Raw genomic sequence first — 13,385 nt, 5'->3', positions numbered from 1 at the left:
ACAAGTCTAGAAGTTGTGACCTGGGCTTCTGGTTGACAGGGCTATAGATCCGAGGTTCCCACGATTTCCTCCTTGGGTTCCATTAATTCGCTAGAGCGGCTCACGGAACTCAAAGAAACACTTGACTTACGAGATCGCTGGTTTATTATGAAGGATGTAACTCGGGAACAGCCAGGTAGAAGAGAGGCACAGGGCAAGGGGCGGGGAGAGGGCGAGGGGCTTCCATGCCCCCCACCCCAAGCACACCACGCTCCTTGTTCTCCACATGTTCACCAATCGGGAAGCTCTCTGAACTCCACTCTTCTAGGTGCTGGGAGTCTGTGTTACAGGTATGAGTGATTAAATCATTGGCCGTTGGTGAATGACTCAACCTCCAGCCTGGCTCCGCTCCCCTGAGGTCGGGGGGTGGGACTGAAAATGTCAACCTCAAATCACAGGGTTGGTTCTCAGGCCACCAGTCCCTATCCTTGGTGACCTAGGGGCTTTCGCAGAGTTGCCTGGCTAACAGCAGATGACACCCCTGTGGCTGTCATCACTTAGGAGATTCCAAGGATTTTAGGAGCTCTGTGCCAGAAAGAGGGACAAGGACCAAAGATGTCATTTCTTATCGTAAATCACGGAACTATACCCCCATATAACTTTTTGACCATATTTTAAGTGCCTCTCTTTTGTTTGTTTTTCAGGGAGCCAAGTGAACAGATGGTCAGAAATGCAAACTCTACTTCAGCACCACTGAGCAATACCCCTTTGTCTCCTGTCAAAAACAGCTTTTCTGGACAAACTGGTGTCTCTTCTCTCAAACCAGGCCCACTGCCATCAAACCTAGATGATCTGAAGGTATGGAATTTCCTTCCTCCCTCCCTCCCTTACTTCCTATCCTTCAACAAAGATATTAGTAGATTTTTTTTAAGATTTTATTTTTAAGTAATCTCTACACCCAACGTGGGGCTTGAACTCACAACCCCAAGATCAAGAGTAATGTGTTCCACCGACTAAGCCGGCCAGGTGCCCCAGCAGGTCTATCAGTAGCTTTTTCACAACATTTTCCCCAACTGATTTCTTGAATAAAACATTGGGAGGGAGAAGGTATAGGGAGACTCAAGTAGATGATAAAATTTTAACTGCTGTGGTTGAGCACCACCCCCCCCCCCAATAGAGCAGAAGACCCTGGGCTCCCAACTCAGCTCTTTCACAGGCTTTGTGACCTTGGGTTTGTTTCCTAATTTCTCTGCATCTTAGATTGCTCATTTGCATACGTGAGTTCTTGTGAGAACCCGATGGAATCGTATATACACGATAGAGCGTAGCGCAGAGAGTAGCTGTTAGATTGATGTGGGCTTCCAGAACGTTCTAAGGCATAAGTCAATTCCGTGATGAACTTTCACCGGTCTCTGGCGAAATGAGAAAAACAACCGCGTAAAGGGCTTTTCATAAATCTGACATAAATGTGTTCAGCATACCTTGACGATCTTTGTTCAAAGTATTTATTTCCTCCTGATGTTTCGAATCCAAAGAAAGATCCTGTTTGGAAATGATGACAGTAGTGGGTGGAAGTCGAATGTTGCTGGTAGACTTTTGTTTCTTTGTATTAAGTTGGGGTATTATTAAATAAGGATGTTAGTCTTGTGGAACAAGATGAAATGTTGGTAACCCGACGTCAGCTGCATAATCCGAAATGACGTACTGTTCTGTGAAATCCCCAAGTCTGAGAACTTCTCCCCTGAAATGTGACAGTGCTGTGTTAAATGCTGGGGGGGGGGGCAGTTTACTCTGAGTCACAGACCGCAGGGATCTGAGTTCACTGAAACGATCCTGGCTTTGAGCTGAACCTAGCATTCCAGAGCGGTGCTCACGATTGTCGGATTCACCCATCCGCTATTTACAGAAGAACTGAAGACAGTTGCAGTGCTTCCACCTTCTCTAATGTGTCAGCACACCTGCTCCCCTCAATGTCTGGTCGCCTGCTTTCCACCCACCTATTACTCTCCCCTCCCCCGAAGGACCTCATCACTTGCCCCCGAAAAGCCTATTTCCTACAGGTCCCCCTGGTCTTCACTGGGGCAGGCTTTCTCAGACCTTATTTGTCACCCTCCATTCCCATTCTCAGTCTTCGGCCATTATCTACCTTGGGGGAAAGGTGGGAGTGGGCTTTATATCAAATGAAAGAAAATTAATTCTATGGCTGCCAACGGCCATACATGTATCTTGGGGTGTGATATCAAGAGTCCCTCTGTCCCTTCCACTTGGAATGAAAATGCTTATGTTTCATTGAGCTCGTTCCAATTTAGCATCCATAATGCTAGAAGATGCCAGGCTTCAGGTAATGCCCTCCAGAGCAGTGGGGTCACCCACGCTTCACTCCCCGGGTCATAAATCCATGAAGGTATAAAATTAGGTACTCTCACCAGAAAACAAAATGCTACGTGAAATAAGCCAGACAGAAAGGGACAGTCGTTCTATGAGTCTACTTATATGAGGGACCTCGAGAAGTTCAAAGAGACAGAAAGTAGAAGGGTGCCTGCCAGGGGCCGGGGAGAGGAGGAATGGGGAGTTAGTGTGTAATGGGTACATAGGTTCTGCTCTAAATGAGCAAAATGTTCTGGAGACGGATAGCGGTGGTATTTGCACAACAGTGGGAATGAACTAATTCCACTGAACCACATACTTAAAAAGTGATTAAATGGTATATTTCATGCCGTGCGTCTTTAACCACAATACAAAAAATTTTTTTAGATGCTCCTGGGTGGTTCAGTTGGTAAAGCATCTGACTCATCATCTCAGCTCAGGTCTCGATCTCTGGGTTGTGAGTTCAAGCCCTGTGGCGGGAGAAAAAAAAAAAAGATTTTTTTTTTTTAAGATTTTTTGTTTATTTATGTGACAGAGAGACAGCCAGCGAGAGAGGGAACACAGCAGGGGAGTGGGAGAGGAAGAAGCAGGCTCCTAGCGGAGGAGCCTGATGTGGGACTCGATCCCAGTACGCCGGGATCACGCCCTGAGCCGAAGACAGACACTTAACGACTGCGCTACCCAGGCGCCCCCCAAAAAAGATTTTTTAAAAAGTAGTCTATCTTAGGATGGGAGCCGGGGGTCAGGTAGATCTGAAGTTGCGTTGACCCCAGACAACGTAGTCCAGATGTGATGTACCATCCGGCAGGGCCGCCAAAGACGGTTTCCTCGATGTGCACATGCTCAGAACGATTGGCCGGTTCGAGTTATAATAAATTAGCATAGCTACTAGGGAATGATGGGGGTAGAGCTGCCAGTTTTTGAGTGTAAACCATCAGTTGACCTCCTGTATAAGTTTGCTTCCGTTTTCACCCTAAAAGATAGGTTTTACTTATGAACATAAAAATCAGGACCTCAAAGAGGCTGACTGAATAAGGCATAACTCATTATCATCCTAGATATTTTTGGTATTCCTCTTTATCATGAATGCTACAAAATGGTTTGCTGTATAGAACAAAGATATTGGCTTTTTTTTTTAAAGATTTTATTTATTTATTTGAGAGAGGGAGAGAGCATGAGTGGGGGGAGGAGCAGAGGGAGAACAGACTCCCCGCTGAGCAGGGAGACCGATGCAGGGCTCAATCCCAGGACCCAGAGATCACGACCTGAGCCAAAGTCAGACACCTAACCGACTGAGCCAGCCAGGTCCCCCTGGAAGAAAGATACTGTTGATAAACCTAACACCAACCCCGATAGCTCAGGTGAGAAAACTGGGGGAGATATGTTAGTTCCACCAGGACACAGGTTAACATGTAAAAGAGATTCTTTTATCTCTACATTTTCTCCCCCACCTGTAGAAGCCCTCCCAATCTCATCTGGTCATTTGACAACTTTGTCTCATGTTTCCAGAGCCCACAAGTCAATCCGGAATGCAGACATCTAAAATCAGACTTTCGTCTCCTTCTGTAGAAGCCGGAGAAGCTTTACAGTATAAATAAGTTTGGTAAATTCATAGGATTGAGTTTTAGTTTCTCTGGTAACACTGATTTGTGTATTTTAAGAAGTTAAAGTAGGAAGCCTGGAGTTCTGTTTGGGAGACATACGACATTTATCCTGTCAACCTCACGTCCCTGCATGGGTTGCACATTGTCAAGTTTGAGTATTGATCAGTCGTGAGTTTACGGTTTATACTGTAGGCACACGGTGCCCTGAGAACATACACTAAGTGAGTAAGTGTCTTGCTTACCCTCCCAAAAAAGAGACTAAACGCTATGCAAGGTAACCAGCCTATAGATGACAAAACTGGGGTTTGGACTTAAGTGAGGAATTTTTTTTGTTTTTTCTTATTTTATTTTATTTTATTTTATTTTATTTTATTTTATTTTATTTTATTTTATTTTATTTTATTTTAAATTCCAGTATAGTTAACATGCAGTGTTGTATTAGTTTCAGGTGTACAATATAGTGATTCGACAATTCCGTACAACACCCAGAGCTCATCACAAGTGCACTCCTTGATCCCCATCACATATTTCCCCCATCTCCCCTCCCACCTCCCCTCTGGTAACATCAGTTCATTCTCTATAATTAAGAGTCTGTCCTTGGTTTGTCTCTCTCTCTCTCTCTTCTCTTTTTTTTCCTTTGTTCATTTTGTTTGTTTCTTAAATTCCGCATATGAGTGAAGTCACGTGGTATTTGTCTTTCTTTGACTTATTTCACATAGCATAATCCTCTCCACCTCCATCCATGTTGTTGCAAATGGTAAGATGTCATTCTTTGTTATGGCTGAGTATTAGTCTATTATATACACGCCACATCTTCTTTATCCACTCATCTATCAGTGGACACTGGGGCTGCTTTCATAGTTGGCTATTGTAAATAATGCTGCTATAAACAGGGGTGCGTGTATGCCTTTGAATTCCTGGTTTTTTTCTTCTTATTTAGTAAATATCCAGTAGTGTGATTACTAGATTGGAGAGTAGTTCTATTTTTGAGTGATCTCAAAGGTTTTGCTATTATCATTCAAAATGAGGATGGAAAGGGGGAGGGACAGATGGAGAAACCTTAATTGTACGTGACCACTAGGTGTATGGGGAGAGGTATCACCCGAGATTGTGACACCAGGGGCAGAAATTGGGAGGGTAGAATGGGGAGGTGATCTTTTTTTTTTTTTTTTTTTTTTTTTTTTTTTTTTTTTTTGCTAATCCAGGATATGGATTTTTTTTCTTGTTTCTAAGAAACTGTCTAAGCATGACAGCATGAGAGAGAGACAGAAGATAATGGGAAATTTAAAAACTGGGAAAATACGATGGATATTAAGAAATAATTGTTCATGTGTTTTAGGTGTGATAATGGTCTTTTATTGGTGTTTTTTGTAAAATGCACTTATCTTTTGGAGAAAGATACCAGAATATTTAGAGATCCCATTATATGATTTGCTTCAAAATAATTTAAGAAATGTAGTGGAAGTGGTTTGGGGTATAAACGAATCAAGATTGGGCATGGATGGGTCATTGTTGGGGCTGGTTGATGGGTACATGGGGTTCATTATACTTTTTTCATCAACTTTTGTGTATGATAGACATATTCCATAATACGTGGTTGAAGAGTGACCGGCAATTAAAACACCAGTGCGTGTAGAAAGGAGGTGTATGCAAACCTTTGTCCCAAACGAGCCCACACAGCATAATACTCTGAAATGTAAGGTAAACTGAACACAACAAGTATTTCATGTTATTTCGGAATATGAGCTGCATTATTTAATGATGTCGTTTAAAATATTCAGTGCCAGAACAGAGTCTAAAAATAAATGTAGAACTCATTAATTTTAAGTAATTCAAAGTTAAAACAATAATGAGTTGCCATTCTGCACTTTTTCAAACCACCAAATCTGGGAAAAAAAGGATAAAACAATGCCAGAAACATGAAGGGGGGTGGTGGTGGGGTGTGTGTGTGTGTGTGTGTGTGTGTGAGTTTTTGTAATCCTTTTAAAATACCTTTTAAATGATGATAAAGTAATTATTTACTGTTGAAACAGGATAGTGTAGGGAGAAGTAAAGAGTATTTTAAAAGATAATTGACCCACAGATAGCATTGCAGATTATATTTCCCTGTAAAATTAAAATACAGGTAGACAGGTTTTCTTTTAAAAATTATTGTTAAAAAATAAAAATAAAAATTTTTGCTGTAAAATAATCCTGTGAGCATGAATTTCTGGCATGCTTTTTTGTTTAACATATCATAAGCACTTTTCATAACTTGCAATATTCAATAAAATGTTTATTTTATTTTTTTAGATTTTATGTATGTATGTATATATGTATTTATCAGAGAGAGAGCACAAGCAAGGAGAGCAGCAGGCAGAGGGAGAAGCAGGCTCCCAGCTGAGCAAGGAGCCCGATGCGGGACTCGATCCCAGAACCCTGGGATCATGACCTGAGCCGAAGGCAGACACTGAGTCACCCAGGCATCCCAGAATTTTTATTTTTCATAGCATATCATTCTACCACCTTGTTAACAGTCCTCTGTGGGACACTTCACTTCCAAATTTTTGCTATTAAAAATATAATTTGTACATAAATTTATTAACGTATCCAATGACTGCCCCAGGCTAAATACCCGGAAATGGAATTCCTCAACCAAAATATACTGACATTTTTTAACGTTCTTGCCAGGGGCTCCTGGGTGGCTCAGTTGGTAGAGCATCTGGCTCTTAATCTCAGGTCTTGATCTCAGGGTTGTGAGTTCAAGCCCTGTGTTGGGCATGGAGCCCACTTTAAAAAACAACAACAAAAAAACAAAAACTAAAGTTCTTCCCAGAGAATACGTTGTACAAATTTCTGTCCTGAATGTGTGTGCCAATCTACTGTCCGGCGCAGTGGGCTGAGGCAACATTTATCAAGCATGATATACACACCGGATCACCCGGGGCTCTGGGTAAAGTGCAGGTTCTCATTCAGTAGGTGTGGGGAGGAGGCCTGAGTGTCTGCATTCCTGATACGCTCCCAGATTCGGTCGGAGCTGGGGGTCCAAGGACCGCGCTTGGAATGGCAAGCTCTCTTAAAAAACATTTGTATTTGTTTATTTTTGCTGCTACTTCCCTAACACAAAGTGTTCTTAATTCCTTGGTCAATTTCATGATTGCAAAAATATGTCCATATTTATTTTATTTGGATTACCAGTGCTGGTACGTGTCCATTATTGGCCATTTTTAAAAAAATGTACCTTTTGTGGGCGCCTGGGTGGCTCAGTCAGTGAAGCGTCTGCCTTCAGCTCAGGTCATGGTCCCAGGGTCCTGGGATCGAGTCCCGTGTCGGGCTCCCTGCTGAGCGGGGAGTCTGCTTCTCCCTTTGCCCCTCCCCCTGTTCATGTGCTGTCTCTCTCTTTCTCTCTCGAATAATTAAATGTAAAAATCAAGAAAAAATAATATAAACAATGTTTCATTGTATATAATATCAGTTTTAATAGATTCAGCCATTCCATCGTTCATAGACATTATCATTCATTTAGTTCCCATATTTTTAGGTATCTGTAGCTTATTGCTTATGAACATTATTTGAAAAATGCAGGGATGAAATCATCCCACATGAATCAACATAATAACGGCAGACGCTTCCACCACACTATCCATTTGCAAGGCACTCTTTCAAGCACTTTACAGATGTTAAGCCATTTTAATCCCCATGGGAACATACAAGGTCGGTATGATGGTCTCCATTTTACAGAAGGGGAACCGAGGCACAGATTGATCTCTGAGCTAGTAAGAGGCAAGGTCGGGATTTGACCTGATGGTCTTATCCTGGCACATTCTCTCTCAGTAGATGACTCACCTAACCAGTTATTAAAATTAGGATGTAAGTGGGGCGCCTGGGTGGCCCTGCCGGTTGAGCCTCTGACTCTTGGTTTTGGCTCAGGTCATGATCTTGGCGTGGTGGAACCAAGCCCCGTGTGGGGCTCCACGCTCAGTGGGGAGTCTGCTTAAGATTCTCTCTCTCCCTCTCCCTCTGCCCCTCCCCATGCTCAGGCTCACTCTCTCTCCCTCTCAAATTAATTAATTAAAAAAAAAAACAGGACATAACTGTTAATGGAGAACCGTGATTCTCGAAACCCGGTCCCAGGGGAGTCTGGACCGTTAAAAATGCACCTGCACAAGTTGGAGAACCCGGGGACAGAAAGAGCCGGGTAGGGAGAGCGGTGACCTAGCAGCAGAAGACCTGGAGCGCCAGCATGCTTTGGGATGATTGGTTGCCCAGCCATGGCTAAACCCGGGCAGAGATCAGTCTTCTTATCTGTAAAATGGGGCGAGGCCCAGGGTGGGGGTTGGAAGCCCGTAGAGTTGACTACCTCTGTGGTTCCTGGGGGCTATCCCTTTCTAAGATTCTGGCATCGTGAAAAAGAAAAAAAAAAAGCATGGTGCAAAAACTTATTGATACCAAGGGGAGGGGAGAGAATTGTAAGCAAGTGACAGAAAAGCGGATGTTGTAAAATCCCACTTGTGATGTTTTAAAGCTCATGGAATACTTTTTTTTTTTAAGATTGCCCTTAACCAGCACACTAACCACGCCTGGTTTCTGTAGGTCTCGGAACTAAGACAGCAGCTTCGAATCCGGGGCCTGCCGGTGTCAGGCACCAAGACCGCCCTCATGGACCGGCTGCGGCCCTTCCAGGACTGTTCGGGGAACCCCGTGGCCAACTTCGGGGACATCACGACGGTCACTTTCCCCGTGACGCCCAGCAGCGCGCTGCCCGGCTACCAGTCCTCCCCGTCCACCGGCGCCTTGTCCAACGGCTTTTACCACTTCGGCAGCACCAGCTCCAGCCCCCCGATCTCGCCCGCCTCGTCCGACCTGTCCGGGGCCGGGTCCCTGCCCGACACCTTCCACGACGCATCCCCGTCCCTCTGCCTGCACCCGTCCCCGGTCCACGCGTGCGCCGACGACAGCCTCCTGAGCAGCCTGAACGGGGGCCCACTGGCCCCGGAGCTGGACGGGCTGGACTCGGAGAAGGACAAGATGCTGGTGGAGAAGCAGAAGGTGATCAACGAGCTCACCTGGAAGCTGCAGCAGGAGCAGCGGCACGTGGAGGAGCTGCGCCTGCAGCTGCAGAAACAGAGGAGGAACAGCTGCCCCGAGGAGCCGCCGCCCTTCCTGGCCGTCCCGGTCAAGCAGGAGGACGCGGCGCCCAGCTGTCCCTTCGCGCCGCAGCCGAGACCCGGGAAGAGACCAGGCGGCAGCTCGGAGGCCTCTGCGCAGGCCTGCGAAGCAGCGGGGCGCCGGGCCCCCGGCCACAGCGACGCGCTGCCCTCCACGTTCCTCAGCCCCCAGTGCTCCCCCCAGCACTCGCCGCTGGGGGCCGTCAAAAGCCCGCAGCACATCAGTTTGCCCCCCTCACCCAACAACCATTACTTCGTCCCCTCCTCTTCGGGCGCCCCAGGGGAAGGGCACGGGGTCGCCTCACCTGCCAGCAGCCAGGTGTGCGCTGCACAGGTAAGAACTCCTCCCCCCCCAGCACCCCGTTTTCTGGAAGGGGTGGGGGGCTTGGCAAAGGCTCAAGAGAGGACACTGGAAGTTGTCATAGGAAGGGTTTACCAGAAGCCCAAAAGCAGCTTCTGCTCTGGACGGTGGACCGGACTCTCTTCTCTGAGATTGAGGTTGGCAAAATTGTGCGAAAGGCTAGATAATGAATATTTTGCCTTTGTGGGCCCTATGATGTCTGTGTCACAACCACTCAACAGGACCCTTGTATCATGAACACAGACATCCACAGCTTGGAAAGGAATGCACATGGCTGGGCTCCAATAAAACTTTATTTATAAAAGCAGGTGATGCGCCACATTGCCAAGCCCCCTTTTCAGGACTCCTTGGCGTAAAGCCTTACCATAGGCCAAACCAATTCATTGAGAGAGCCAAAGGGAAGTTACGGGACCTTACTATTCTCTCCATGCAATGGTCTGCATAGTGCAAATATTTACTGAGCACCTACTATGTGCCAGCCCCCGTTCTGGGCTCTGGGGATGAGGGATGAGCTAACCAGACAAAAATCCCTCTTCTCATGGGAAGACAGACAGTAAATAAAATAAACACGTGAAATACATGATGTGTCAGAAGATGATAGATCTTTTTTTAAAGATCTTATTTATTTGAGAGAGAGAGATAGCAAGGGAGAGCACAAGCAGGGGGGAGAGGGAGAAGCAGGCTCCCCACTCAGTAGGGAGCCCAATGCGGGACTCAGTCCCAGGACTCTGGGATCATGTCCTGAGCTGAAGGCAGAGGCTTCACCAACTGAGCCACCCAGGTGCCCCTAGAGGATGATCGATGTTATGGAGAAAAAGCAGGGAGGAGTGGGGATGGAGCATTTGTAAGTTTGCAACTTTAAGTCAAAGATCCGGGGCCATTTGAGCAAATCTTTGTAGGAGGTAAGGGAGAAAGCCTCGTGAATATTTGGGGTGAAGGCTTTGCAGGCGAAGGAAGAATACCAAGGCCAAGAGCCCCGAGGTGGGAGTTGTGTGTGGAATACTCAGGGACCAGAAGGAAGACCAGTGTGGCTGGAGCTGAATGACAGGCGGTTGTAGAGACGGCTTAGGGCAGTAACTAGTTCAAAGACGCGACCAAGGTGACCGTCAGAGACTTTCCTTGTCCGTGAAGCTAAAAAATCATTAGGGAAGTCTATCTAAGGCTGTCTGAGAAAGAAAATTACATCATCGAAAGTTCTGAAATCTCCCTTATGAGAAAGGAAAGAGGAAGAAAACCCACGTGATTGGATCCTGCCACGTGACCAGTATTAAGACGCATGCCTCTGGGTAATCTCGTTAATTGTCTCAACCTCATGAGCTCCAATTCTTTATTCTCTACTTGCCATGAAAGAAAGTGAAGCTCTAGGAGGTTAACCCAGGAGGCCAGGCTCACAGGAACCCAGGGTTATCTGATTCTAAAGTGCACGCCCTCCCCCCCCCCCGTCCGAATGTTCTCTAACCTGGGAGCGTGGGGAGTATGGGGATGGGAATGGAAATATGTTGGTACACCCCAGAACAGCACATTCAAGTGAATGGTGCCCACTTTGGAGTGGGCGCTCTGGGAGGGGCTGGGGCTTCACCCGGGTTATCGTCACCACTGACGATGTGTACTCAGTGCACGGTGTCCCAGGCAACAAAGGTAAAAATGGTTCTGGAAACACAGCTCTGGGCCCTTCGAGCATTCTGACCACGTGGATACTCTCCGGAAGAACTAACATTTGTGCAGTGGCTCATAGTTTACAAAGCTCTCTTTGAGGACATGAATAATTACATGGTAAAAACTTAAAGAACCGTGTAAAACGACCTTCCTGATTGATGCTTCCGGCAACACATGTTGCACGACGTGTTGGGGAGGGCGGGGGAAGCAGATTGGTCACGAAGGGCTAGAAAGGTCCAGAAAGGTCTTCTTGGCGGGGGGGAGGGGGGGAGATGTCCAGGAAGTTTTTGCAAAGAGGTTGGACTCAATGAGAAGTGTCACGTTAAAAAACGAGAGTCAGGGAAAGAACATTCCATGTGGAAAAGATAGGTACAATGCACAGGGTGTGCTGAGGGAAGCTCGGGGAGAGAGTAATAGAATACAAGGTTTTGAAGGAAATGGTACTTGGCCTAGAGCATCTCAAACACTGGTTGCAGGTGGAGACCCGATGCTGTGGAAGCATGGGAGCCGTGGAAGGTTTTTGAGCAGTGGGTGACGTGTACAAAGCCAGATTTCAGACTTCGGTATTGGGATCTAGGGAGACTTGAACAGAGAAGACACCAGGGCAGGGACCAGGAGTGTCAGTAAAAGCTCTCAAGTATGCTGCTGGAGGCCACCTCATTTGTTGTTTCTTCCCTCCAGAACTCAGGGGTCCACGAGAGCCACCCTGCAAGCTTCTCTCCCCAGCCCTCCAGCCTTCACCCCCCTTTCTCTGGAGCCCAGGCAGACAGCAGTCATGGTGCTGGGGGCACCCCTCGTCCCAAAAGCCCAGGGGTCCAGCAAAAGGTAGGCACCTGGAAAAAAGATTTAAACTTTGCCTCTTTCCCTCTTCTGTGGCCCCGTCCTCCAAATGAGGAGGTTCAAAGGCAGAAATAAGTGACATTTTAGATAAAAACAGATCCACTGGAGACAGCCTGACATGGATGGACAGGTAGAAGCTAGGGTGTTCCAAGGAGCCATTGCCCGGGGTCATCCTGGAAATCGCGAGGACTAACAGGAGCGTGGTCTGCTCGTGAAACAACACGGCAAACACACCAGTTTCCGTGGAGCCGAAGATTGAAATGGAGGCACGTGGGGAAATAATGCACGAGAAAGAGGAAGGTGTGGGAAGGTCTAGAAAGGTGCAGAGAGTTCGAGTCACGGTGCAGTCTCAGTGGAAGAAGGAAGAGGTGATACATACCAGCAGGTGGAAATCAGAGATGGGAGCCGGGATAAGGGGAGTTCCACGGACTAATGAAGAGGTGATAAGGGGACCGACAAAAGGGCCAATGACCCAGAAGCGCTACGAGCGGCAAGGACGGGCAGGGCGTCCTTTGGGGACAGAGGTGTGAGATGGCCCAGGCGTTCCATAGGACACTCACAGCACGAGGCTGGTTCCTACAGAGATACCCCGCAAGGGCTCCACCTTTCTGCAAACGCACCTGGTTAGGAATGAAATGCCCCGGTGGGGGGGGGTTAAGTACTCTGGGAATTCTGGGGGTGATGGACTGTTTCATATTGCACTGGACTCCTACTTTATTTGGTTTTCTCCTAACCGAAGAGGGTTCATCCTGGAGGGGAAAATGAATCTGCAAGGTTCCCATCCTAACGTGCCTCCGGATATGGGCTACCATACGCCCGTGATATGTACTGTGCTCAGGGGTATGCCTGCGACGTGTACTATCGTCAACCTATTGGCGTCGTTTTCTAGACCCTAGCAGTTTTTCGTTCCCCCTTAAATCAATTTTTCCAAACTCGAGCCTGGAGTTAATGAAACAGAAGCCGTACCGTTTCTGACGCCACAAGTTGACTCTCTCTCTGCCTTGTACCCCCACAGATGGCCGGTTTACACTCTTCTTCTGAGAAGACAGGGCCCAAGTTTTCCATTCCATCCCCAACTTTCTCCAAGTCAACTTCAGCAGTTCCAGAGATAACCCAGCCTCCGTCCTATGAAGATGCCCTAAAGCAGGTAACTCGGCGAGATTTGTTCTCTGGGGGGAAGCGGGTTGCCTAGACAGACGTCGTTTTTCATTATTGACCTTCGTGCGGTTAGCAGATGCTGACATTGAGTGCATCGGGAGCCCCTCGGTGAGAACGGGCCAGGTGTCTAGATGCTAACTGCAGAAAGGTGATGGCTGTACGTAGCAGGTGTGTGAGGCAGGCAGAGAAGAGGGGGTGCTGGGCACCCAGGTGCCTGGATTCAATGCCAGCAGCCAGCGGCCATTCTTACTAAAGTTAGACAAGCGCTCAACT

The 13,385-nt window shown here is 47.1% G+C and overlaps 1 protein-coding gene across 2 annotated transcripts in view; it reads left to right on the top strand.

Moving 5' to 3' along the window:
- MYOCD (myocardin) overlaps positions 1-13,385 on the top strand; it is a 98,275-nt gene that overhangs the window by 74,797 nt on the left and 10,093 nt on the right. For both annotated transcript variants that reach the window (XM_044391805.3, XM_048227181.2), the window contains 4 exons: positions 684-837; positions 8,523-9,431; positions 11,796-11,939; positions 12,970-13,101. In XM_044391805.3, coding sequence (XP_044247740.3) covers positions 684-837; positions 8,523-9,431; positions 11,796-11,939; positions 12,970-13,101 — 1,339 coding nt within the window. The remainder of the gene's footprint in view (positions 1-683; positions 838-8,522; positions 9,432-11,795; positions 11,940-12,969; positions 13,102-13,385) is intronic.

Source organism: Ursus arctos, unplaced genomic scaffold (assembly GCF_023065955.2).
Source record: "Ursus arctos isolate Adak ecotype North America unplaced genomic scaffold, UrsArc2.0 scaffold_14, whole genome shotgun sequence".
NCBI lineage: Eukaryota > Metazoa > Chordata > Mammalia > Carnivora > Ursidae > Ursus > Ursus arctos.
Note: the sequence above shows the minus strand (reverse complement) of the source record. Positions and strands in the feature narration are given on the sequence as shown.